This window comes from Pipra filicauda, unplaced genomic scaffold, assembly GCF_003945595.2.
Source record: "Pipra filicauda isolate LSUMZ 115617 unplaced genomic scaffold, ASM394559v2 scaffold16_size7369187_pilon, whole genome shotgun sequence".
NCBI classification, from domain to species: Eukaryota; Metazoa; Chordata; class Aves; order Passeriformes; family Pipridae; genus Pipra; species Pipra filicauda.
Genome location: NW_024104207.1, coordinates 3,465,157 through 3,492,923, shown reverse-complemented (window position 1 = coordinate 3,492,923; position 27,767 = coordinate 3,465,157). Strand labels below are relative to the sequence as shown.

The following is a 27,767-nucleotide window of genomic DNA, read 5'->3' as shown; positions in this document are numbered from 1 at the left end:
AGCATAAGCTGTAACATCTTCAACAGCGATATCTCTGACAAGTCCTCAGCTTTTATATCCTGGATACAATTTTAAGAAGTTTTTAGGGCATTCAGTTTTCAAAAATAAAATTTAGGAATTTAAAATCTTGAGAAACAGATGAATTTGAGAATTAGGAAATCTTACTCTTCAGCTGATCTAATTCTTTTGTTAGCTCTTCCAATATACCTATGCTTTCATGAATAATTGGTTCCAGGCTGAATGTCTAGCTTCAGCTCCCAGCCATTTTGTCTGCTAATTATGTTTGATTCCTTAAAATATTCTTCATAGAATTAGAGCTTCTGGAATATGATTGTTATTTCTTTACTTTTCCCCTTACAGACTGAGCCTTTTAAACTGGGTGAGAAGCAGGCTTTTCAGACCATGCATTGCTACAGCTGTTCCCTGAGCTCTGTCCTCAAGGCAGATGGAGGGATGGTGAGGTATGAAGGTCCTCCTCTCAAACCCAGTAAAAATAGGTTGAGGCCCTTACGGTTGTTAATTGTGCAAGATTCCTGCTGATGCTTGTCCCTCACACTGTACTTGGGGCTTTCTGACGACAGCCGGGCAGTGCTCTGAGTCAATGATCCTGAGGAGGGGTACATCTTCCTTGGCTTCCAGCAAGGCAAGGTAAATCAATGCTGGGCCTATAGGTGGTTTTTTTCTGGATTAAATCAATGAAGAAAACACTGATAGGTGTCCACAAGCAGTGCTTGCAAGCTGCTGTTCTGAACTAATGCTCTTGAGGTTCTGTCAGTTTGCTCAGGGAACATCCTAAAAATTTGTTGTCCATATGAGAATCGCTGTTGTGATTCGTGTTTTTCAGAGCAGGATTGTGTCCTGGAATATATCAAAGTATTTGCACAGCGTGCTGGTAAATCTTGAGAGGCAGGGAAAATGGAATAAGGGAGGCAGACATAGCTCAACTATAAGCCAAGTGGCACAGGGTGGATGCCATGGCCCACTTCCTTTCCCTGTTAATTTGAAATTCTTTATCAGCAAGTAGCAGGAAATGTCTTGCTACATCTGATTTGAGCTGGAAAGGCATGCTGACTGACAAGAAGAGGTTAGATCATGAACAGAAAGGAGTATATGGATAGGGAGTTAATGCACGGCTGCCCTTAGCAAATAGCGAATGAGAAGGTGAAAAAAGATGTTTTCAGGTATGAGATTGAAGGACAAAAGAACTTCATATTGTTGAGAATTATGCCATGGATGTAACAGCCCTTTCAGTGGAAAACAGGACTGTAAAACATGCAAATATGTAAACGTGCACCAGAGGAAGTCTCTAAATCAGAGATTGATAGGAGCTTGAAGGGCAGGTGGAGGAAATACTACTTGGTTTTAATCCTGTTCCTGTGGTTTTTCCTTAGGCAATTGGTTAAGGGGTTATCTCATCCTTTTGCCCATGCTGGCTAACTGTTTCCAGCTGAAGTGTGCTGAGTAGCTTATATTGGAGGCTGAACAAACACATGGATGCACGGAGCACCTTGGAGGACAGCAGGCTACGTAAGCAACAGTAAGTAATGACCAAGCAGCTGGTATTTAATATGCTAGGCGGAGAATCCCATCTCCAGCTCTCCTTTCAAATTGCCTTTCTTGCTACAGCTTACTTACAAAGTGGTGTCCTTTAACCTCTTGCATAAAATGTGAAAAGGTTTCTGGTTGATTTTTATGTTATAATGGCAAATGGCTGCAGAAAGTTTTTAGATTTCAGGCTTTCACATAGAAAGAGTAAATATGGAAAAAAAATGAGTCTAGAAAAGATTAGGAAAATAATTTTGTATTTTGTTGTGAATAGGGGATCAAATTCCATACACCATTTTAAGAATTTTATTCCTATTCAAAACTGCTACAGATATAAATCCGTAAGTATTCGCATTCTCAATAGCCTCTTAGGTAGAAGATGGCATCTGACATTCTGGTGTCTCTTCATTGTACAAGTCCCTAAGGATGGTCTTTGAGAGCTTCTGAAGAAAACAAGTTCTATAGAGTTCTGAAAGCATACCATGGGATTTGCAATTAGCCTGGATGCAAAGATCTTCATGCTGCGTCTAAATTTCGACCTTTGTTAGCAGTGCCTGGAGAATGGCTTGTATGAACTTCTGAATATCTTCACCTGGCACAAGTGGGGTCTTGATTTGAGATGGGGTACCCTGGGTTCCATTTCTAGACACGTTGTGACAAAAAGGGCAAATGGCTTTTGCCCCAAGAACCCCTGCACTGTGGGATTAGTGGGAACCAGCCCCATTGTTTTGGCAATGCCAGTACTACTGTATTGCTGTGATCCATTTTGTATGGATTAAAACATTTTCTGGCATGAAGCTGAAGACATGACCAGCCTGCATGGAGCAGAGCTTAGCCTGGCAGAAGTGAGCGATACCCTTGTAGCGAGCACTATCACATGGCTTTCCAGAAAAATTAAAAATAAAGAAAAGCACTTGCTTATTTAGATCTGGCCAAATAAAAGTTCGTTTCATGGGGGACACAAAGGGTGGGCCCAAATCCCTTTTAGCCTGCTTGCTCCATTCTGGTTTTGCCTGAATATTTGCTTTGGAGATGGCACTCACATCAGCCTTGCTCCCTGTGCCCACACAGGCTGGAGCAAGAGTAGCCCCAAATGTGTATTGCGTGTGTTGTTGAGCTGGGGGTGTAATGTGTGAAGAGCTCTGTTAGTGTGATGATGCTTTCTTGTTTGTCATGCCCTTTTAGGGCAGGGGAGGTTTACCTGCCCATTACAGGAATGATTTGGGTGGGGTTGTACATACAAAAGAGGCTGTCTGAGCATAAGGTAATCCCAGAGAAAATGCTTGTCTGGACGGTATGGTTATTTCTGTGTTCACCTATAAATACCACCCCCCCTGCTTTTTTATCTGTGGGAAATGTCATTTCCTTTCCCAGCACATGAGCTTGGCTTCCCTTGTGGGGAGAATTGGAGTTGTGCATCCTGTTGGCAGCTCTGTTTTCTGTGACTGGGTGCCCTGGAGCACAAGTTTCTTTAGGAAAGCCAGAGATGGCAGCAAGACAAGTTTCCTGCCAGTTCCCTTGTTCCAGTTTCTTCTTTGTGGCAGAACAGAATTTGATTTTCTTTCTCACTATTATTATGGGCTGCAAAGAACAGCTCTTAAATTAGCCCTGAGGAGGTGGTAAGGTAGAGGAAGCTCGCTGCAGGGAGTTTGGTCTGACGCATGTAATAAGCACAAGCTCTACCTGATTCGACTGATGAACTCTGTCATATGCACAGCCCTCTCCTCAGTTTGTTTTTGTTGTTTTAATTAACTTTTGGCAGCCATACCAAACACAACTCCTGCATCTTTTTCCAACCACTGCTGCAATGTTACAGCTAAGTTCTTCAGCCATAGCTTGACTTGGGAGGCTCGGGTCCATCCAAGGAGCATCCTGTGAAACTCAAGGCCTGTGTGAAGATGCCAAAGGTCTAAAACATCTCACAATAGTGATGCTTTATCACCTTTTCCTAAAACACTCCTGCTCCATCTTCTCCCCACTGCTTTGAGCAGCTCAGAGACCTACAGATTTGCTGTTCTTGCCGCTTCTTTGGACACTCAGAATAACAGAATATGCTGACTTGGAAGGAACCCATAAGAATCACTGAGTCCAATCCTTAGCCCTGCCCAGGACCATCCCCAAGAGTCACACCATGTGCCTGACAGTGTCATCCAAATGCTTCTTGAACTCTGTCAGTCTTGGTGCTGTGACCACTTCCCTGGAGAGCCTGTTCCAGTGCCCAACCACCCTCTGGGTGAAGAGTGTTTCTTTAATATCCAATCTAAACCTCCTCTGACACAACTTCAGGTCATTCCCTTGGGTCCTGTCACTGGTCACCACAGAGAACAGATCAATATCTGCCCTTCCTCTTCCCCTCACGAGGAAGTTGTAAACTGTGATGAGGTCTCCCCTCAGTCTCTTCTTCTTCAGGCTGAACAGACCAAGTGACCTCAACCATTCCTCATATGGCTTCCCCTCAAGGCCCTTCACCATCTCTGTTGCCCTCCTTTGGATGCTCTCTAAGAGCTTAATATCTGTCTTACATTGCAGTGCCCAAAACTGCACACAGTATTCAAGGTGAGGCCACACCAGTGCAGAGCAGAGCAGGACAATCCCCTCCCTCGACTGACTGGCGATGCTTTGCCTGATGCCCCCCAGGACATGGTTGGCCCTCCTGGCTGCCAGGGCACTGCTGACTCATATTCAACTTGACATCCACCAGAACCTCCAGGTCCCTTTCCTGGCACTGTAGAGGGCAACGAGAAGGGCAGAGTTGGGCCCTTCAGCCATACTGTGTGGACATGACCCATGTGGATATGGGCCTGGCATGTGTGACACTGGGCATGTTACCAGTGCCTCTGCAGGCTGTCCCTCTCTGGGGGAGACTTCTCCTCAGCCCTGGGGACTGTGGAACAGTTGCATTACTCCAAATTGAGAGGATGGCCTGCCTGGGGGTGAAAGCATCCCAGAGCACCTAACTGATGGGGAGGGGAGGCAGCACACACACCCCCTCAGTGCCCTGCAGCATCATTGGGCAAAGCAGGATTTAGGTCACCTACCTAGGGAGCAGTTTGCTCTCTGCTGACTGCCTCTATCACACAGTCCTGAGGTACTGACAGGAGGGAAGGGCAACCTTTGAACTTAATTGTAAATCCCCCAGACTCTGGATAAGGTGTTATGCTTTGTTTTCAATGAGGGAAGAGAGCTTTGCAACCACCCATTTTAAAGTAAATCTGTCCTAAGGAGATAGAGATGCTCATGTGTTCCTGGCTGCTTCAACCTTTGCATAGGATCCTGAAGAACAGCAGCCACATTAAATCTCATCCACTGCTGATTTTCATTATCCACATGAGAAACTGGGTTAAGCTACCTCAGGCAATAAAATCCTGCAGGCTACTGCGAGGCTGTCATTGCTAGAGAGGCTCTGTCAGCTGGGAAAGGGCACTGCTGTCGCGCAACAATGAACCTAACCATGTTATAAATAGCTCCTCGTTGTTTGAAAAGAAACAGTAAGAGGAAGTTCTTTCTTTTTGTCTTTTCTGCTCCAGTTTTCTCCCTCTTGAGTAGCATGAAAGCTATTTGGTTATTTGCAGCCCAAAAGCAGAGCTGGTTGGGCCCAGTGGACATAAAACCAAGGAGACAACAGGTAGGGAAAGCACATGGGGAGAAGAGTACGGTCTGGCTGATCTGGCATATCTCTGGGAGTTAAACGTGATGCACAGGTGTGAGGCTGGGTCCCCACCTACATAGCATAGGACAGGATTTCCAGCCCCACCAGGGTTTGGGCTGTAGCAGGGCAGCTCCCTTGCAACCCAGTTTTGTTTGGCACCTGGTCTCCCTTGCTCAGTGGGTGCCTGGTCATCCCTGCTGCAGGCTGCTCTTTGGGGAAGCAATCAGTGCACTGCAAAGCAATCAAAGCATTCCATCCTAGTGCTTTGCAAGCTGTTCATGATATGTGATTTACCACTGGCCTGCTGAACCACCGCTCTATAGATGTTTCCATTGCAATTTGGTGGGGACATTATAGGACAAATCACGAGAAACAGATCATATGTGGTGGCCACTGGGAAAAAGTTCCTGAATTTCTTTTGCTTATCACATGAGCAATAGACAGCTCTTGCTGGCACACACTGAGTCCACCTGAGTGCTTGTCTGTGCTTGGTGTGTGTGTATCCACCCCAGGCCAGGGGGAGGCAGATATATTTTATTCAATGTAAAAGCAGCTTCTAAAATCACTTTAGTGCACCATGCCTTGAAATTGGCTGCTGTCATCCCAGGCAAGAGAATAGATATGGATGATTATCTATAATAATTATCTACATATAATTATCTATTTAGTCAGTTTATTGCACTAACCAAGACCCCTGTAAGGGCTACAGATGTTTAGCAACTGGTCTGAGTCCTAGAGCTTCTCTAGTCCAGGATCACACAGACCAAGCCCCTGGCTGCAGTAGCAGGTGTTCTTCATTAAAAGTGCAAGTATTTCTCCTATTTTAGTAAGTTTATTAAACTTGACATGTAGTATTTAATACCACTGATTACTCAGTCTGGCTGCAAACTGTGGGTGATCATCCGTGTTCAGTTTAGTAAATACCTGACATTATCTGGTGTCTGAAAAGACAAACTGTGGAACTCTGCCGTGGCACTTTTGAAATTGCTTTTCTGAACACAGCATGCTTGATATTAATCATGGAATAGGAGCAAAAAAACAGGTGACTATTTGAACACAAAAATGCTATGCTGATGTTATGCTAAGCTACTTGGTGAGATGTCTCTCTTCCATCCAATCTCAGAAGTAGCTCTGTGCCAGGTGATAGTTGGGCACAGGGTTGTTGGGCACAGTAATGGAGAAGACTGAAAAAAAGATGAATTGGAGAGTCAACGTGAAGAAGAACAGCACACACACACTGAAGGGACACTGACAGGTATAGAACTACATTTTAATTTGTGAGTGTTGGATGGGGACTCTCTTCTGTGGCTGTGTGGAGATACAGTTGCTTATGTCTAGAGACCAGCTTTTTCAGCCCAAATGTTTGAGATGGCTATGTACAGTAATTCCTGTGTTTCAATGTTAAAAGGCTTTGAGATACAGATAGATTAGTAGGCAATGAACTTTTCCAAATCCTGAGGGTGATTTGCAATTTATTCTGGTGTGTCTGCCTGCAGATGCTAATCTTATTCACAGCAAATAAATCTTTCCTCTCCTCTACTTTCCTTCATAACTTTCCATTTTTGGGGATTACTATTTGGCATCGTTGTCTTTGGCTGTTTTTAAATTTTGTGTCTGTTCAGGAGAGATTGAAGAGGTTTGCTTTGCCATTTCCCTAAAGTGTGTGATACAATGCTGCCACCTTAAATCCTGCTTTATCGTTCCTGGGGAGTCTGAATCTGGCAGAAGGAGCATCTAACCCTTCTTTTACAGAGTCACAGAATACTCTGAGTTGGAAGGGACCCACGAGGATCATCGAGTCTAACTCTTAAGTGAATGGCCCATACAGGGATTGAACCTTTGATGCTGGCACTATTAGCACCAAGTTTTAAGCAACTGAGCTAATCTCAGGGTGAGGTTGCAATCCAGCCCTGATTCATGGAAGTTAAAAAAAAAGGGCATATTTTGGCTTGTTGCACCTCAGTGTGTTCACATCACAGTTGGTACCAGCCACCTCCAGGCCAGTGTGGGACAATGAGTGCACTGCAGGAGGTGACTCCCATCCAAGTTTGTAGATTGCCAATTCCCATGAGTCCGAAAACCTGCTTTGCTGCTGCTTTTGCTTCTTGTATGAAGGAAGGACTGCAGGTTTCCCAGGTAAAAGCTGTAACAGTAACATATTCTACAAAAAATCCCTGGTAAAATACATGAATCCCATGCCAGTATCTCTGGTGCAAGTGTTCCTGAAGGATCCTGCCCAATCCCTCACCTGGGGAAGTGCGAACATCAGAGAGAGGTTTCTGGCCCCTCAATTCTCATCACTTTTCGTATTTTGATTTCTTAAACTCTTATTACTAAAAACAAAACTGTGGCTTTGCTGTAATCTGAAGGAAACTGAAGAATGGAGACAGTCTCTTCAGAGAGTGGAGATGGCTTTACTTTGCAGGGGTCTGATGAGATGCCATTCATTACCGCATGTAAAGTGCTTTTTCAAGGCTCGAGTGAAGGTGCCTTAAGAGAGCCTCTGCTTTGACTTAGTAACAGCTGGGGATGTCCTTCTCTGCAGTGTCTGCAACTCGGCATTTTTTTTCTCTTTGGTTCTCTCTAGGGATGGAGGGATAAGTGGAACAGGATATTAGAAAACACTGCAAAAGGAAATGTTAAGGTTGGCTTAATTAAGAAAGACCACGTTGTTGGAATTATTAATTGTAAATTCTCTTGAGAATAATTTCATGAGAGATTGAATTACTGCAGGCCATGGCCTGATCTGAATGGATGGCGTTTTCAATGACAGCGTTGAGGTTATGCGTCTGTGTGCGTGTGTCTCTGTGTCAATCAGATCCTGGATTTCATAATTTCACAAATTAAATTCCTTCTTTTGTTCAATTAGTGTGTTAAAGATGATTCGCATTGCTTATTGCAACTCTGATCCTCTGGCCTGATTACACACAGCATTAGCTCTGGTCATGGGCACATCCAGGGACCAAAGCGCTGTGCTGCTGGGGGCAACTCCAACCATGACAGGGAACTCAGAAATTCTCATTTGGTTTACGGCACAGCTGAACGTCCGACTGATGTGTGATCTCACTGCAGGGGCTTGTAATCACGTCCTCAGGTCCCCCCTGCTGTGTGTGTCTATGGAGTGATGTGTGGAGACACCTGCCGTGCAGGTGCTGTGCTGTGTGTGGCTGTTCACATCCTAGGGAGCCCTGACAGCCCCCCCAGGGCATGTTCATGCCAATCCATCACCCTGATTATGCACATCTATGTTTCCAGCCCCTGCACTCATTTGGGATGAGCGAGCCTTCACTCTGTGCTGAAGGCAAGCACTGTGGTTTGATCACTTCTTGATCTCGGATGTGATATCTCACAGCAGAAACCCGTGGGTTTCTCATCAGGCACTGTTGTGGTGCAAAAAATCCAGAGAAAAGGAGAAAAGGAGCCTGTTTGTTGAAGAACCTGATTGTATGAAAAGTCCAGACTGTCTTTCAGACCAGCATATTAAGGGTTGTCAATGCAGCTACTTACATGTTGAAAAGATTTCTGTAGTGGGTTGGTTTTTTGGATTTTTTAGGCCTTCCTTAGCAACAGGGTCAGAGATCTAAGGAAGTATTCCATATCATCTCTTTCCATAACACAACTTATAAAAAGGTGCAGATAAGAGGCCTTCGCCCTCTTTGCTCTTCCAGTGGCTGAAGATGACAGGTCCCTCTTGCACACAGTTTTGCTTGTATAGGCCAAAGCCTGCCTGCTCCGACCTGCCGTTATCTCCGTTCCATTCGGGAGGTGTGGGGAGTTAGTTCTGCTGTCCCATTCAGAGAAGTATTTAATCCATTTTTTTTTTGTACTTATTCGCTAGATGTACTTATTGAAGGTGTATATTTAGAAGATATTTGTTTTTAGGTTTCTTTTTATCCCTGTTTCCCCCTCCCTTTTCCCTTTTTTCCCCTCGGGAGCTCCCTGTTGTGTATAATATATTCAAATTGCACAGGTAAATTGTAAATATATGTAATATATATATATTTGATATAATCCCGTTTCGTTCAGACTTCAGGTTTTTTTTTCTGTTGTTCGTTTTTTTTTCCCTCACTTGGGGAGAGTGGGAGGGGGAAGGAGACAGCCTGGACTTGGCGGGAGAGCCAGGCCAAACTGATACAATTTCTGAGATCTTGGCTGTATTGAACAGCTTGACCTCACTTTTTTGATACTGAGCAACTTCAGAAAAATAGTCCCCTCCTGGGGACTGGATCCATAGAGATGTCAAATAGGTCAAGCAGTTTGCTACTGGTTGCTTCTTTTGATGTTTTGTTTTCCCTGAAAATCTGGCTTTTTCTTAGGACAACTTAGGTGCAAACTAAATTTCTTCATGTGGAAAACACAAAATGATATGAAGAAACACTCTGAGCAAATCAGACATGGCAGCTGCCCAACAGATAGTGGCAAGGGGTCAGTGTTGAGCCACACTTGTGCACACCTGGAGGTGCCAGGCAGCCTGGTCCCCAGCAGAGGCTTTGCAACCACAGGGAAATAAGGGACACAGGGCCAAGGAGTGGGGGGCATCTTTACTGTGGTTGTTGACAGAGACCCACTGTACCCCCACTTACATGTTCTCCTGTGAGACTTCTGCTCCTTAAGTGATTAAGGTTTAAACCAGGTCCTAGTAACTTGCTGACTTGGAGCTGTGAAACAGTGGCCATCCACAGATCACGCATACCTGGTTTTGCCTGCAAATGCCACCTATTTGGCATGCAGGTCATGGTTTCGGTGAATACCACTAGTGGTACAGACAAACCTTGCCAGGAAGAACCAGAGCAGTTAAGGACAAAGGGCTAGTACTGAGAGCTGGGATAGCCACCCATGTCCTTGTGTCCAGCCCGCCCTGCCCTGAGGTGGCTGGAAAGCATTGCTTGTTAGTGTTGGGGGGCATGTTGGGGACAGTGGTCCCCTTTCCTATGCCTGTGTGCAGACTACATTGCTTTTTAAATTCAGTTGTTTCTAAAGAAAATGGCTCTATACTCAGTGTCTGGATAAAGATGCTGGCTTTTGCCTCTGATGGTCTTAGAGTGTAAACCTGTAACTTATGTTGCAGTATATTCTCTACATCCCTTCACCTACACACCCAGAGCACAACCAAACATCTTCCCCATGTATTTCAGAAAACATCAAGACAGAAAAGCAACCGGTAATATATCTGACTGTATTTCAAAGTTGTTGATTGTAAACAAACTTTGTCGAATAAATAAAATCACATGACAAGATATCAGAGTGATACTATAAATCCATTTTGTTATTGTTGCCACACTTCACATTTTTGGAACTCAGAATTTAGCTCATGGTGTACAAAACTTGTAAAAATTTATTGCAAGCGTGCCTTTGTGTAGAACAAAACCGGTGTCACAAAAGTAGTTCCCTGTCCTGTGCAGAAATACAGTTGTGTATCTCTTACTGGAAAGAGGTCACACACCTGCATTTCCTGAAAGACTTGGCTGTTATAAAATTGCTCTGAGAAGGTTTTAAAAAAGAAAAAAAAAAAGCAATTTGCAGTGTATGGTTTACCTCTGGAATTTATGCTTTCAACAGGAATCTTTAGAATTATAAAGAATATGGAACTTTGCAACAGAACTGCAGTTGCTGATGGTGTGAGCACAGCCCAGTAGTCTTGAAAGCCTTTGGCCAGCTAAGGCCCATCCTCATGTTTGGTACTGTCACTGCATTTGATGGAATGTAAGTTGCACACATTGAAAATAAATGAAAAAAAAACATTGAGGGAGAGATTCCTTTTCCAGAATCCCCATTGTTCCTGTTTCTACTGTGGTGCTTCCACAGTCTGTTACTTCCATGCTGTGCTGACATGCAGCAGTGCTGTGACTCCAAGGTTGATGACTACTGATCATGTATAGTATAAGGAAAGGCATAGAGTGAGGCCAGGGATGTAGCTAAAGCAGGGTTTATGTTGCTAAAGCAGCTGTGCAGGACTGTATGTGTTAAACGTCAGCCTTTTCTTTTTAATTCAAAGGTAGCAGGGGAGGGGGGCACACATGCTGGAATGATGAGAGTTGAAGGGATCATGTGGGTCCTCTCCCTCCACATACCCAGCCTCTGAAGTTTCCTCTGCCTCCTCAAACCCACTGTTCCTCTTGAATGCCTCCTTGTGTCAGACCATGCTGATTAGCTTCACAGGATCAGATTAATCTCTGGATTAAACCTGAGTTTTGTTATCTTTAATCTCACCCCCAGACCATGGGGTCAAGCTATTTTTTTTATTTTGGTACTGAAATGCCAGACTTATAACTAGAAGAAAAATCCAGGTTGGAAAAGAAACTCCAAAACACCTGCAAACTGTTTTCCATCAAATGAGTAACTCCATTTCATAGAGACATGCAAACTGTTCAGCAGTCATGTTTTGCATATACCTTGACACAGATTGAGAACAAGACCATAAAGTTACTTTGACACCAGCGGGTTTAGGTTCTGGATGGTGCTTTGCTTTTCACTTTCTAGGCTTTTATGGGGAACTACTGGAAACAGGTCAAAATACTCTGAAGTCCAGAGCACACTGTAAATACTTGAAGTGTGAAAGTATTTGCCAGATTCTTTATTTTTGAAATGGAGTTGCCAGGGCTGGGAGCAAACTGCATACGCCTGGCATCTTCCCTGCCTTAGAAAAACATCTGAGATTATCTTGACTATGAAGTCTGTTTGTCCAAGGAGCTTGGATCCTAAATTACACTTATCCCTTCCCCCATTTGTGTATCTGGTCAGGTTGTACACACTGTGGTCCTACAGCACGGCATGATGGTCCACTCCCACTGGGTTCTTCATCCAGGTCACCCAGGCATTCAAGGGTTGTTCAGTTACAGCAAATGATGCTTTCATGGGAAAGATTTTTGCACCACTGATCATGTGGACCACCTTGACATCTCATACAAGCAATTATTACTTCAGCAAAGTGATACAAAAGGGGTTTACCACTTAAGGCCTTTTTGTGATACCTAAAAGCTGTTCACCAGACCCATCAGAGTGGAAGGGTTTAAAAACAAAACAAAACCTCAAAAGACTCCCCAGACCCTGTCAAAGCCCCTCTCTGACAGTGATCCAGAGCTGAGGAATGTTACAGCCATTCCAGTTGGAGCGGTGGGTGCGGTGGTGCTGATGCCTGTTTTGTGTCCACAGGAACCTGACAGGGCAGCACTAATGGGGCAAAGCAGGCAACACCCTCACAGTGATTGCAATCAGTACAGGCTTCAGAAACAATACCCTGTTTCATCTGAGATTTGCAAAATAGCAAAAAGGACCAGCAAAGCAATGCTATAAATGTAAACTGAAGGGCCAACTCTGTGTTGTCAACTTTTCCAGACTGACCAAGAACCTGCAGGATGACTTGGATGTGCTTTAAATACAGGGAATGAGGGAAGCAAAGGAAAGCATAGGGCAGGAAACTTCTCCAAGGCTACGTTTCTGAAGAGACAGAGCTTTTGCTCAGAAGAAGAGTGCTTTCTGAACAAAGCACAGCTGTTCCTAACTGTTTTCAACAGTGATATGATGATGATACAGGGGTGCTTCCAGTTCATAATGCTTCTGGAAACAAAGGTAGCTTAGGAAAGAATTGTTACCAGAATGAATATCTATCAAGTAGCACTGGTGACAGGCTTGCATATGAGCAGATGATGTGATCTGTCGGTGCAAATATCCTAGTTAATAGCAGGCCAAATATATTACCTGTTTTCAGCTTAAGAGTTCCTTGCCTCTGTGAAACAACAGCCTTCAACACTTGAATGTTTTTCTCAACCAGATTGAGATGAGTTCGTTTTACAACCAATCTTACACCAGTCCTACCAAGAAGAAAGTGGCATGGCAAACTCCACAACAGAGATGGATGGAAGACTTCATATTCCATCTAAGCCTCACCAACTTTTCTCAACTCAGTAATTCTTTGCCTGAATTTCACACTCATTACTGGGCTATCGTAGAGCTTCACATTTTCCATTTATCTCCTTTAAGTTCCTCTGAACTGTTTGCGCTCCTATGTTTATCACATTTTTTCTTACCTTCGGTGCAACTTGGTTTTGACTCATGCTGGCCTGTATGATGGAACCTGTGCTAAGTCCCACAGCCCTTACTTCAGCGGGAGAATGATATTTAGCATGCTTTCATTTCTAGTTTGGAAAAGTGCATTTGAACAAGAACCAAGTAGCTGAAAACATAGAACATGGCCTTAATCACAAAAGTGCAAACTCCACTTTACAGTTTCATTACCCCTTTATCTGTGCTGTGCCTTGGTGTCTGATTAAGAAAGGGGAAGCTCCTGTTTGAGAAGCTAATAATGTCTCATGAGTGCTGAGGTTGTTACACCACTTTGCAATCCTTGCATTGAAACTACCACAGATGCGCAGAATTATCAGTGCAGCATAATCCCTAAAATCAGCTCTAGGACTAGGGGACTAAGGCATGTAAGAATAAGATATTGGAGGCTTCTTTCACTACTCACCAGCTCAAGACAGACTCCTAAATAAATGTTAGAAGGAAAATAAAAAGTACCCTCTCTAGACCAAAAAAAAAAAAAAAAAAAAAAGGCGGCCATAGTAATATAGCTGGAGGTAAAGAATGGGAATGCTGTGTTTGAGTTGCTGTCCCTAATGTCAGTCTGGAAACAGGTAAATTCATTTTTCTCTAGGAATTACCTGAAGAAAACCAAGTTGTACTTCTATAAATTAGGATTCTTGGACTACTTGTAAATATACAAGGGTTGAGGAGAGAGAATAGAAATGGAAAATGGAGATGTGATTTCTTTATACCGTGCCGTAGTGTCAAGTGCACAGACGGGCTGAAGTAAAAAGTGGCAGAGTTTCTGCAAGCCCTTGAAGCATTTTTCAACTGAGACAACAGTGGAAACCACTTCACAGTGGCTTCCAAGCTCTAGTGAGTGTTATATCACACACTGGGAAAAGAAATGTTTTCCAAGAATGGATCGTGGCATGACAGACATTTCTTGAAAGTACTGTGCATAGAAGGTGATCAGTATGTCTTACCGATGCTCTCAGTTCTTTGAAACAAAGTTTGCATACCATAAATAAGTCCTTATCAGTTTTCAGAAGTACATGTGAATGAAAATTCAATTCAGCAGGAGAGAAATGAGCCATGCTGTGCTCCCTTGGCTTCTTCAGCATCAAAGTTAGTTGTTGTGGTGGTTTTTTTTGGTTTGGTTTGGGTTTTTTTGTTTGTTGTTGTTGTTGTTTGGTTTTTGTTTGGTTTTTTTTTGAGAAACTTTAGAGACATTCCTCTGTGACCCGGCTGGCATTTCCACTGCATTTCATCTACTGCTGAGTTTTACGATCTTACCTAGATTGTCTTAAGGCTACAAAAAAGCCCCCCAAACAAACCAAACTATCATTTCACAAGTCATTGCACAATTAGACACACACACTATAACTAGCATCCTTGCACTACTTTGAGACTAACTTCCCCTCCCTCCCCCCGCCCTTTAACTAGGGAGAAGCTTTAATATTATGAGCAGGTGGGGAACCAAATCTGAGAAAGCCAGTTTGCAGTAAACGAAATGTTACAGAGGCTGAGCTGCAGTTAACAAACTTTAGCCTTTTAAAAATTATTCAATTTCTTCCTTAATTACTTTGTCTTGTTTGTAGTAACAGAGAAAGTGCAAGATGCTTTTTCAACAAGCAGAAATCCTAACTTTCCCCAACCCTATCCACTTCCAGTCAATAAAAAGAAAAGATGAGGGGGAAGAGTCATCCATAGATCTAGGCTATGCTTTGGTGACTTTTGCTTGTTGGCTTCAAGAGCCAAAATTCAAGCATTTTGTACATATAAATATATATAAATATTTTTGCTTACTTATGGAATGTTTGTGCATGTTTAGAACACCAGTTCAAAATGATGAGGGATGGTTAAGGCTAAGAAAATGAAATTCATTGCAAAGCTATAATTTTGTTTTCATTTTTCTCCTTTACAAAGGAGACTAAAGCATCTTCCCTGTAATAGTCAGCCACTGTGTAATCCCCCGTCAACACCAATTCTAGGGAAAACTACTCAGGACCCAGTCCCTGAGGCAAAAAGCTAGGACCTCATGATTTGAGCTCAAGTAATCCACATAATTAACAGCATACATTAGTGAAAAATTAAATATTCCAAGGCCTCAGACCTACTTTCACCTGAAAAAGAAAAGGCATTTTCTGTATGGGGTGGCCTAGATCCAGGCCTTTAAGCATACATAGTAATTTAACAATTGGCCAAGGGCTCCAGGTTTACCCCGGGGGCCCACAATACAGCTGGAGAGTGCTCTGCCTACTCCTCAGAAATGCCAAGTGGCTCTGAGGTGGTCTTGCAAACCATCCCATCTCTGCTGGGTGGAAACAGAAAGGTATCAGTGCAAAGATACTCTATGGGCTAGTCATTAATTTACTAACCCCTGCTCGATTCTTTCTCATTATTTACATGCTGTGCATTTGCACATAGCATAATGATGAAATCTCAGGAATTTTCAAATTCATGTTGGTTACCCTCTATTGCCTCTTGCCAGATAGATACATATAACCTGGTGATTTATGATTGTAAATCATAAATCAATAAATCCGTTGATCACTCCATTCCTCTTGAATCAACTCAAGTCATTCTTCAGTAAAATGCTTGGGGACCTAAAACCAGGTGGTCCTCTAAGCAACATGGTTTCTGCCCCATAAGTTAATGCAATTCTGTTTGTGTTTGTCACTGCTAACCTTTAGAACATGGAGTTTTTTGCTGATTGAGTTGTGGACTGAAATCAACAAAGTGTAGAGGGCAGGGTAGCATTTCACTTCAGTATCGATTCTCCCTTGTTTCAGTCATACCTCTCTCTCTAGGTATTGTTTTCTGAAGCTCCAGCAGCCTTCAGATTCCACCAGCACCAAAATGTGGCATTTCAGCCTTGGCCACCAGCTCACAACGATGCTTGTCCTCTACAGTGTTACTAAGAACAGAACTCTTTGGGCTTGCTCTCTTTTAGTGAGGTTTAAGGTCTGGTTGCAACTGGACTTCTTTTTGTAAAACGCGATGCTATGTTATTTTGCTAAACGTGTAATCTGCTCAATTACAACTACTGTAACAAGCCCTGAATTCTAACTAAAAGAATTCCTACAGAACACACCACAGTGATAATGGGAAACACACGGCTATTAGTGACTTATTTTTTTCCTGCCAACTGTGTGTCAAATAGAGTTCTAAACCGGACCAAAAAAGTCTTGACAGTTACAAAGGAAAAAGCAAGAAACTGCTGTTCCTAAAACCTTAACAGTCCATTAGATTAGCTTTTTAAGCAACATTTAACATACAGTTGAAATCAAGAAAAAATACAGATGTTATACTCTGATTTCTCACCTGTACACTGACCGTGGCAGTTAAGATGTGAGGCAGTATTACTTAATGGTTTACTCATTGTTAATACTTACAGTATTAATCACTGTGTGTTTGTGTATAAAATGTTTTGTCCTGGTTAAAAAAGAAAATCAATATAATGTATTTTCATTTTAAATTCACTAATGTATTTGGTTTCTCCTAATTTTTCTGTGTACTAACTGGGATCAAATTGCCTTAGGTGACATTAATAAAAACAGGAAAAAGAAAAAAAACACAGAAAGAAAAAATCTTGACTGGTCCTCAGTTCCTGGCTGCCTGCCTGTGAAGGTTTTGTTTGTCAATATGCTTGCTTCAGTGTTCATGTATCTGAACTGCTCCGTTTATCACACTGGGAGGACAGCAGCAACGCCCTACAGGATGGCAGGCACTCCCAGCCACAGCCCATGGTGCAGACTTACATTGCTTGTCCCAGAATTTAGTAACTCCAAGTACGCTATAGAGTTTTCCATAATACCTGTCTAGGACTGCTGAGCTATGCCAGCGTACGACAAGCTCTTGGCCCAAGAGTAACTTTACAAGATGACCCTGTTCAACAAATAGTATTGAGATGACAACTAGTTTAAGTCTTTTTTGGGTGTACAGATTCCCACAGGGCATTCACATATGCAATTTTGTGTCAGCTTTTCCAGTGGCACTTTCTGCACAACATGTCTACATCCAGCTGCTATTAGGAACAAAGTTTCCACCTCTCTAGTGGCATCACTTGGCATTTTTGGATGACAGCACTGGTGGTGTCACAAGTTCCTTGCTTTGCTGCTCCAGATGTGGTATCTTCTGCTTACCCTTCAGCCTCTGCCTACGCCACCAGGAACAATGCATCAATGGGAGGGTGAGGTGTCTTCCAAGCCCAGAAGCTCCTTTACAAGTCTCTCACCAAACTGTGCACGGCTGTACCTTGTCACATGGTAGGCCTCTGACATTTTGTAGAGGATGTAGGCATTATTTATGGCAATGCTGATGGCAAACCAGAATACTTGTTGCCAGGTCTTGTTTGGTTTGTGAGAAATGAAATACCTAAAAAGCCAAGAGAGTAGAGAAAAGCACTGTTAAGCCAAACAATTGCAGCTGGGACGCAAGAAATAATCTCAGACAAAGATCCTGCAGTCATAAAGGAGAAGCAGACCTGGGACTTCATACCTAGTTCAAGTATCTTTTTAAGAAATTTTGTACAATGTATTCGACAGTCATTTACAGCTAATTTGCACAATTTTTGAAATTTCTAGTAGTGTCTAAAAGAACAGACTTCCTTGCTCTCGGAAGCTCTTCTGAGCTTGAAGAAGTTGCAAGTTGCTTGCTTCAGCAACACTCTTACCTCTCTACCACTCCATTTAAATAAGAGTACTGATAAAGATTCCTAGAGCTTACCCATGACAAACATCCACATGAATGGAGCTGTGGGTCTGAATCCCTTCAATTTGCAACTAAAAAAAGCCTCAGGCACATTATGTTACAGTTTTGGGAAGCTTGGTGATTCTTCTCCTCATGTTTATTGTGAGCAAAGAATGATTGCTGCTGCTGTCAACAGTAGGTGGGAGGATGTGGGGGTAGAGCCAGAGCGTACAGTGGTGATATGTGGAGCACTGCTCCATAAGGCAGAACTAGAAAGGACTGACATCCTTATATTTAGGTTCTGACTCATTCTAAGACTGCCAGAATATTCACTCTTCGGTCATAAGATTTTCCACTTTCCTACTTTCATTTTTTTAGTAATTATTTAAATCTACTACCTCAGCTCTTTTCCGTATTGATTTCCTCAGATCAGATCCCAGTACCGTTCTCCAGCAACCACCTCCTCGTCTTTCATATATTCTACTGAATTCTTGCTGCCTTGCCCAGAACTGGCATTAAAAATCCATGCTGCTCTTTCTCTCTCTTCAGTTTTTAGTTCTTGAAATCTTCTGCACCTCATCACTATTCCCACAACCAAGCCTCACCACTGCTATTCTTACTCATTTCTGTTTCTCCCTACTACATTAAGAGCTAACACTGAAGACCCCAACTGGAATGCAGAAGACAAAAGTTCTACATTCTGCCCTCTCAGATCATGTAGATCAGGTTTAGAGGCACAACTGAATGTCTTTTTTCTTCTGGCTCCAGGTGACACAAATATCACCAGGACAGATAATCAAGTAAACACCATCTATTGCTAGAGGTGGAGATCTGAGCTAGCCTGAGAGACTTGTGGGGCTAGTAGACCCTTGCTGAATTCTTTATTTAGCCTTCAATTTGACATGGCCAAGAGCATTGGCTTGCTGGCTTCTCAAAAGTCATTTACAAGATGCTAAGGACCTATGTCTCAACATCTCTTTTTGACTGGTGGATGTGGAGATAGAGCCAAAACAACAGCCTTGTGCAGAGCCAGCTTCTGATCTTTGACTTAAACTGAAGTTTTGTCTGGGACTCGGTGAAAGCAGGATTGGGCCCTCAGCTGCAGCTCAACATGGAGGACTCAAATATTGCAGCAAGAGAGAAGGTGTGAAAGGAATACACACATGCATGCACATATTCTTACTTACTTGCTGTATTTGTCATCATATTTGCAGATATAGCTAAGGTGAGCAGCAAAGGCTTCAACTGCCAATGGACATGGAATTTCTCCACTTTTTCTCTTAATTATGACTCCTGCATCAATTAGAAACATAACAGTCTCAAATTAACATCATAAGTCTAGCAATTAAAAGATATGGTTTCTATATACAGTTTTTTATAAAATAAACCTTATTGACAGTTTTTGCCCTAATACTGGGAAGTTATCTGTAACAGAGATGCTCACTTGATTTTTTTTTCCCATTGGTAATACCTTGAGCAAGTGGAAGGAGAAGAAGAGGGATCATTTTTCAGCTGGAAATGAAGAGAGGTTAGACACAAACATCTTTGCCATACATTCAGAAAAAAGCATACATTGCTGTAGTCCCACAGTAGCCCCTTACAGACAGTATTAGTCTCTCCTTTTTTGGTTCACAATAAGTTGTGGTCACCTCTAGAGTGGTGACCTGCTGTTATATGCTTTGAATTCTGAAGTCCCAAATGAGTCCCTTGAAATTAAATCCTTTCCTTATCTCCACCCATGGGGGCCAAGAGCAACATTACCTCCACTTTTCCAGATGCTAATTGACACAGAAGAGAAAATACAATAAGAAGGAGTCAACTGGATAAACTCAGTCAAGACAGAGGTGATGCTAGTGTGTGAGTTGAAGGAGCCACACAGTATCTCTGAAATGGAAAGCAGCCTGATTCCTGCTGTGGGGAGCCAGAGCTCAGATGTACACTTAGGTTACTCAGTGGTGCTAAGCACACATTTTTCTGCCTGCGAGTGATGCTCCCTGCCCTGCCTGGTCAGCTGGCTTGGTAATTCAGCTCATCGTGGGGGACAATTTTGCTGCCTACTGCATTAGTCCGTGGTAAGGCAACAGGTCACCTTCAGCCACCTACAAACCACTCTCTGCATTGACAAAGATGTGATGCCTAGAGCAGGTTACTCCAAAAATGGGCCCCGTTCCCTCACATGGTCTATCTTTGACCTGGCCTTATTCAACACTACAGCAGTAGCTCTCCTAAGAAACTCTCCTAGCTATTTTCCGATTTATGGTTCCTGTCCTCCTTCCCCACTCCTGGGGGACGCTCCTTGTAGGAGGTAAGGGTGATTAAAACAAACTTACAGTATAGGAGTGTGTTCCCTAACTTTTGACTTATGTCCCCAAAGGGTTCAATGGTCAGCTCTCCAAGGTGTGGACCACCCTTGTTCCATCTCTATGGCACTGTCTAGTGAGGATCCGTACTGTCTCCCTATATATACCGGCAAAATTTCTCCTGGTCTAGAGAAGCATAGGCTTCGTTGCATCCTTTCTCAGCATTGTTTCAGTACAGGTACAATTCTGGGCTTTCTCATTTCTCAGGCATTCAAAAAAACCTTTCATTGCCTTCTTTCTGCCAACTCTTTTACAATCATCCCTAAAATGCTACTCACGTTTTGATTATAGACTTCACCATTTCATTCCTTCAACTGGAAGTCTCATTCCATCTGTTATCTCTGCCAAGCCCCCTGTGCTATTTTGAAGCAAGATTTGTGACACTTACTAAATGTCATGTTACAGCTGAGCCATGCAGCAACTTATTTGGGGTCTTTAAAGTCTGATTTTTCAAGAGTCCAAAATGATATCACCTCTAAATTGTTCAATGCACTCTCCTTTCACCTCTGCCTCACCCAAGCTGGGTGTAAATGTAGCTCAAGTGGAGAGGAGTGGGGGGAGGAACAATAAAATAAATAAATCCTTCATTACATTCACATAATTATTATAGTGTATTTTTGATCCTTTTAATGAGTACTACAAAATCTGACCAGCATGAGGTAAAGAGGACTGATACATCACCAGCCTGCTGCATCAGTGCCACAAAATCACTTGCCATCCCACCAGGGCAATTCAGGAAAGGACAAGTATGTTCTGGTACCAGTGTTTAAAAAGAAAAAAAAAATCCCCTTCTTTCTTCTCCTGCTGTCCTCTCTTTCTTCCCTTTCTCTTCCTTTGGAGATTCGTATTTCCTTTGCAATTTGCTTAGTATTCATAATCCTTAAAAGAATGCATTGCAGTGGCAGCTATATGGGTACCATATATTCCCTCTCACTTTCTATTATATTCCACATAACATTCCTTTGTTTTGATAATATAAATAGCTTTATAGGCACATTATTTTTTGGCCTTTCCTAGCCTTGCTTCTTAGCCATATGCTACCTCCCCATGGAAGACAACAGCTGGAGCTGGGTCCTTCCTGGCTGCAGGTCTCTGTGGCAAGCAGTCCAAAGCCAGCCCCAAGCCAGCTGACTCACCAGCACATCTGATGAGTTGTTTCCCCTCCTGGTCCTCCCCCAGCATCACTGTGTTCCCATCCTTGGAAGCACTCCAGTGAATGCACCGCCTGCGCTGCAGCTACAGCCTGCCTTTGCCTCTATGCTGGAAGGGCTGCCAGCTTCTGGCTTCCATGCTGTCACCTTAGGAAGGCATCAGCTTTTGGGGTTTTTTAAACCCTTTTTCTTTTTTATTTAAAATTTTAGACTGTATGCTCATCAAGCAAAGCTTGGGAAATACCACTCCAAATGAAACAAGGAGAAAGACAAAGGTTTGTTGAGACGTGTTTGTTTCCTCAAAACACTTCTAAGCCTATCTGTGATTTTACAAGAATCATGAGTTGAGTTTTTTTTAAATGTGAGTCTCATTAATACCAGCACTTGCATCCAACTTGGCAAACACTGAGATTTCATAACAATATAACACTGCGTGATCCAAGCGCTATATGGCTTTTTATCAGGACTTTGATTTGTTACAGTTCTTGATCAAAATTGCAGACAGTCAGCATTGCACAATGTCTGATTGTTCAAGGTCTTCCCATCAGGGTCCTCTGGCCCCCTCCCCACTGTCAGCATACTTGGATATAATCTCCTGACTGTAGGCTCACAAAGGGCACATGGAAATGTAAAGCTGAAACCCTAAGCTCATCCATCCTGAAACATACTTTTTAACATTATGCTTCTTGCCCCAGACTTCCCAATTCTGGGCCAATCTTAAAAGCTGATTTTTTCAGGAAACTAGACTGTCAGCAGACACCCCTCACTCCAGCTTCTCCTGGGCTAAGAACCACACAGGGACTTAAACAACTGCTTCATACAACTGTGATGGCTCCACAGCATCTCCCATCTGCTCACAAGTCACTTGCAAGATGCCAACACTCCATTTACAGCTCTTTACTCCTTGCATATGTGGCCCAAGCTTTGTTTTCTACCCTCAATTATTGTCTGTTCAGCTTTTAAGTAGAGCTAGTTGGTGAAGAGCACCTGTGACAGTTCTCAGAAAGAAGATACTTCTTAAAAAGATCTTGGATTCAACAGTTTTTTGATAGAGACATTATTCTGGTCATCTTGCTGTGCGGCAAGTGAGGCTGCTGCCTGCTCCATCCTGCTACATATGAAAAATAGAAAATATTGTAGACATTTCTAGAAGGTACTAATGGAGTTGCTAGGGAAGTGGGCACCAGATCTAGAGTGAAAAAACAAAAATGCATTTTTGTCCCACAGATGGGGAGGTTTGGGCCAGCACATAGATCACATGCTTTAGAATAAGGGTAACTTTTTACTCTCTAGGGGTCCCAATCTCTTTTGACTTCTCAGTTTTTCTACAATACAGGCACAACTCAAAATTAAACTCAAGTTAAAGCTTAAGGGAAATTAAAAACCCAATCAGATTTTGTTCTAGGCAGAAACTACATATTTGACAGCAGAGAAAGGAGGACATTTTTGCAGGACTCATCCTTTAGTATCTGAGGTGATGCCTTATGACATGTGGGTTTAAAACATCCATAATAAATAACCTGCTGCATCTAAGAATAGTATTCCTAGATGAGCTCTGACAAGTGTACTGCCCTCCTGATGGCTCTGGCTGGGGTGGGATTTGCACTCCTAATACAGGCAAGTACCTTCTTGACTTTCCTCTAAATTGCAATAAATAGCTTATTATTAGCTATGTCCACCCCTTTTCTTATCCTAAGTGTTCTTTTGACCATCTCTTGCCTTCTGTTTTTAAGGTTTTCTCCTTATGGACTCCTGCAGCCTGCAAACATTTATGCTCAACCAAGTGCAAACACACACCATGCATCACCAGGCAATCCCACTGGTGCCACTCTCAGTTCAACTACCCTGCATGGGTTTTAATCCCCTTTGTCCTTACCTCCTCTCCCATATAACACATGTGCTCAGCAGGTGCTCACATGTGCTCACATTAGAGGCTTGCCTCAAGGAGCATACATTCCTCCCCTTCCTCCTCTATATTTACACACTTTAGAGGAGACTTTGGTGGTCTAGCTTCAAGTTGGCTTAAACTAGCTCTGCTGCACTGACTTTAGAGATGCCAAATCAGAGGCAGGCAATCTGGTCTCTTGCCTTCCCACTGAGTCTCCATCTGTTCCTAGGTCTTCACTAGAGACTCTCTTTCCCCAGCATCACTCTTTAAAAAGCCAGTCTCTGTTTTCTGCTCTGATTCACTGTGAACTATGTCAACTGTCCCAGCCAGCATTTGGTGAGCAATGTATTGGGTAGGCCTTGTCCATCACACACAGAGGTCCTAATTGGTGGATGTTAAACTACCTCACACATAGAGCCTACAATCCCATCTATGCCAAAACAGACCCAAGGTCAATCACAAGCACAATGGCTCACACCTCCATATGCTCCTTGTAAGGACAGTTTGCTTTTGCTCCCCCTTTTAATGGGCCAGTTAACATTGATGTGTACAGAGTATTTTTCTAATAATATTTATGAATTATAGCCAAATGCTCCATGATTGTCTATAAAAAACAGGTGACATGTAGTGATAACTCTTGTCCAGTTAGTGCAGCTGAATAATCTAAATCAGCAAAATGCACAAGGAAAACAGCACAAATCCTGATGGTGAATGTCCCTCATGGGAAGCAACACTGTTCCAGGGACTGACTTTAGCAGGGTCTCCAAAGTGTAGTATTTCCTTCACATATTTTCAGCATTGTGCTCAGACACCAGCCCATCTGAGTCACCAAGTTGTCACTCCACTGGGGTGCCCAGCAGAATTCCTCTGGATGAGCCACGCTTTGTTAAGGTAGTAAGCTTCCTGGGAAGGCATTGAACAACACACTAAGTCAGCTTCTCAGCTTACCATACAGTCATTTTTGGCATTAACTTTGCTTACGCAGTCTGTACACGCATGTGAGAGTTGCTTGGGATTCAGAAAATGAGTGTAGAAGGTGCCTTTGAATTGGTGGCTTTACATTTAAAGGTTTAGGTTGTTCTTATTTGTTTCTAGCAGTTATACATAACTCTGAATAATAAAAATTATAAGAAACTGAAACAATATTTTCACTGAAAAACTAATTTTAAGGAGTTAGCTAGCCATATTGCATTTAACAGAAGTTTCCAAACATTCTTTATACCATCTGTATACTTTCAAAAAGGAAAAGACTTCAGTTGCAAGAAGCTCTTGCCATTATTTGAACCATCCAAATTATCTGTTTTGTTTTTTTTTCATCAACTGCTAAAATCAATTTAACATACAACAGGAAACCTTAATCATATTTACTTCTGGCAAAAAGATGTTTGTTTGTGACTAAGTTTTTACTGGGTAAGATAAATTAATTGTAGGATCTGCTCAGAGTTCTAAGTACATCATGATGTATATTAATTTTTCTTTAGCAGCAATCCTAGAAGACGCTTTGCAAATGGGGCTAGTATAGTCTTATATAAGTCTTATATAGTCTTATATAAGTCTTATATAGTCTTATATAGTCTTATATAATCATCTTCCCTTCTCTGACCATCACCAAAGATATAATCTTTCTACCTGAAAGGATACTGCCTCCACCAGCTCAGGTAAAGGAGGCTGCAGTAGGCTTTTAACCTTTGTATAGGAAAAAAGAACAGCTGTAGGAAGACACAAAAGGGAATCGCTACTGCTACTGTTTATCTAGAATGTTATGACCAATTATGATCAAGCTCTTTGTTCAGCCTTATTATCAAAATCAGTGACTCATTTTGCCTTATGACATAAAGCATGTGCACTTTGGAGATGAGAAGTAGGAATATTGCTTACCTTGTTGAACCGGTGAATAGGCGTTGGTCAGAAAACGAAAGTGCCCTTTATTGTACCAGCAGATCAAGGACATGTTTCCCTTCATTCTTATTCTGTACTGCCCTCTGGACTGTGGAGTTTCAGAATTGTTCAGCATGGATGGAGGTAGGCCTGTGCAGTCACTCTTCCTGGTGCTCAGCAACCCACAGCAGTAAATCTCTGCATATGAACAAACATATTCCCTCATTGCATGGACCCAAAGAGCAAAAACAGAAGAGCAAGTCTGAGTGACCTAAGTAGAGAAAGAACTTGCCCTACAACATTGTAGTCGAAGAGATATGTCAGCCAACTGGTTTTCTTCTGTAATACCAAAGATTTGTGTCCTATATTAATGTCTCTGGAAACAGAGACAAGTGGAGAAAGTCTGCTCTCTTGATTAAATGTATTCACACCTCCTGCATAGTCATGATGAAATGACAAGAAAAATAATTCAGGGTATCTTCCTAGCAATAACATCTACAATCTGTGTAATAGTCTTCACATGTTTAAAATTGGTCTGAAAAAAACCTCCAACGGTGATACGCATTATGGGACAAATCAGAATTTATTATCCCAGAGAGTCTTTGATGTTTAGCTAAGAGAATAAATTGTGGAGGGAGCAGAGAGGTAGGGAAAGCTATAGCATCGTAGATGATAACTGAAATAAATTCTCCTACATGACTCCCATGATGCTTTTAATCACAATATACATAGGTGGCAAACTCTGGTTTAATCTACTGCTTTCATTGTGCTGCCAAGTTCCTCATTTTCAGTTCACTACCCCTTGCGTCTGCATCATCTGGTTTTACTAAGGAAATGCTGCTTAAGCAGTTAAAAAACACTGAAACCACTGGCTGATTTAAAAAATGCATATGGCAGAAAGATGGAGAAGATGGAAATACAAGTTCAGTGAAAACTGATTTTGGGGAAAGGAGATAAACCACACAGTGCCCTAGCTGAGCGAACATTGATCTTGTCCTGCACAGACATCATAGGCTCTGCAGGCGACACAGTCTGCTGCTCACAGCTTCTTGGCCTGTGAAAGAGGCAATGAATAAAATCTAACACCACAAAACACACCTCAGTGCAGCCAGGTGGGCACAAACAAGATTTGGAAACAATATTAATAATAATGCTTGAATTTGTCATTAGGCTGTGAAATAATAACAGCCTCTTTCTGTTTGTCCAAGAGAAGCAGATCTTGATCAATTTTTTCCAAGGAAATTTTGGATGGAAATTTCCACGGTCTCCCTCAGTTTTATGTTAACCCACTTGAGTGGAAAAAAAACAATGGGCATGGAAGCAGGTGACATCTGTGCACATCTTGTGGTGGTTTAAAGCTCATCTGTCAGCTAAGTCTGCTTGATCAAATTTTCCATCATGCCAAATTTTGCATGGTATCCTTACAGAGGAAACACAAAGTCAGAATACAGTGTCTGGCTTCCCCTAACCACATTACCTCTGTTCTCGGGTTTCCTTTTATGTGGCTCTTCTGCCTCTGTCTTTCTGGAATGACCTAAGCTCTTCAGTGCAGGTGAAGCTTTTGTCCTTGGTTCATACACTGATTGGCATGCTGAGCATTCCCTCAAGAGCTCACAGATACTACAGGAATACTAATAAAATAATTGAAAATACTCATTAATTAGTCCAGTTGCTATGGGCCGATCTACAAGGAGCTATGGCTCTTCCATCAGAAATTTAAGCCACTTATGTCAGAAGGTGGTAACTAACACAGCAATGGGGAAACTTCATCCTCAAGGAGGAAACCTGCACTCCATTGGTTATTTCTAATGAATGAATCAGTCCCTGGAAATCAGTAAGTTCCTTCCACAAAAGACAGTGAGAGAAGCCTGATGACAACATCAATATAAAGGTGTTTGTTTTTTTTTAATGTCTTCTGTTGCTGAGGTATGCGAACAGCAGGGCACGTACCTGCAAACTTTGCCATTAACATAGCTAACTTTTAGAAAGCTTTCTTCTAGCCAATATTAAGATCTGCCTGCTCTGATAAGCGAGCCTGAGAAGAATTTCTTTAGCTGCCTTAAGTTTATGATTCACTGAAACGTGATACTTTCTCCAGCAAACTGCAATGGTATAAAACCAAGCTAATAACTACATTATTGTGGTAGAGTTTCAAAACAGCAACAGCCACCTCTGAGAGCCCATAATAATTAATTGTAGCCTTTCCTTTTATTGTAGGAATAAGCCTGCAGAAAGCCTCCAGCAGATGTTTCACTCCTCATACAGAATAATGGGAACCACTTTCTCTCTCAGGAACACATTGTGTAACCTTCCTGCTGTATAGCCTAGAAAAGTGCAGCACTTCTGCAGATTTACTAGCATCTCTCATCGTGGATGACACCCTTAATCTGTAGCATTTTTTAAAACCACCCAGTTACTATGGCAATAGAAGCAATAAAAATTATGTCCATCTGGCTCAATGAAGTTTTTGTGTGTAATTAAATCAGGATCACAACAGGTATTTGCCACACACATGGGAGTCAGTGGAGGCAGGTTGTCCTTCTCTGGACTTCTTAAACTGGAAGTGCAATATAAATGAA

General features: G+C 42.4%; 1 protein-coding gene and 1 long non-coding RNA gene across 2 annotated transcripts in view; one reads left to right on the top strand and one right to left on the bottom strand.

The window, feature by feature from the left end:
• The first annotated feature begins 362 nt into the window (after positions 1 to 362).
• Positions 363 to 27,614, top strand: LOC120322924. The gene is made up of 3 exons (XR_005562890.1): positions 363 to 461; positions 1,392 to 1,537; positions 27,406 to 27,614. It is a non-coding gene; the product is annotated as an uncharacterized LOC120322924 (long non-coding RNA).
• Positions 10,351 to 27,767, bottom strand: part of PGBD5 (piggyBac transposable element derived 5) — a 72,551-nt gene continuing 55,134 nt past the window's right edge. The window contains exons 5-7 of the mRNA XM_027721319.2: positions 25,189 to 25,386; positions 19,099 to 19,204; positions 10,351 to 17,596 (exon numbers count right to left, since the gene is read on the bottom strand). Of these exons, the coding sequence (XP_027577120.1) occupies positions 17,401 to 17,596; positions 19,099 to 19,204; positions 25,189 to 25,386 (500 nt within the window). The 3' untranslated portion in view covers positions 10,351 to 17,400. The remainder of the gene's footprint in view (positions 17,597 to 19,098; positions 19,205 to 25,188; positions 25,387 to 27,767) is intronic.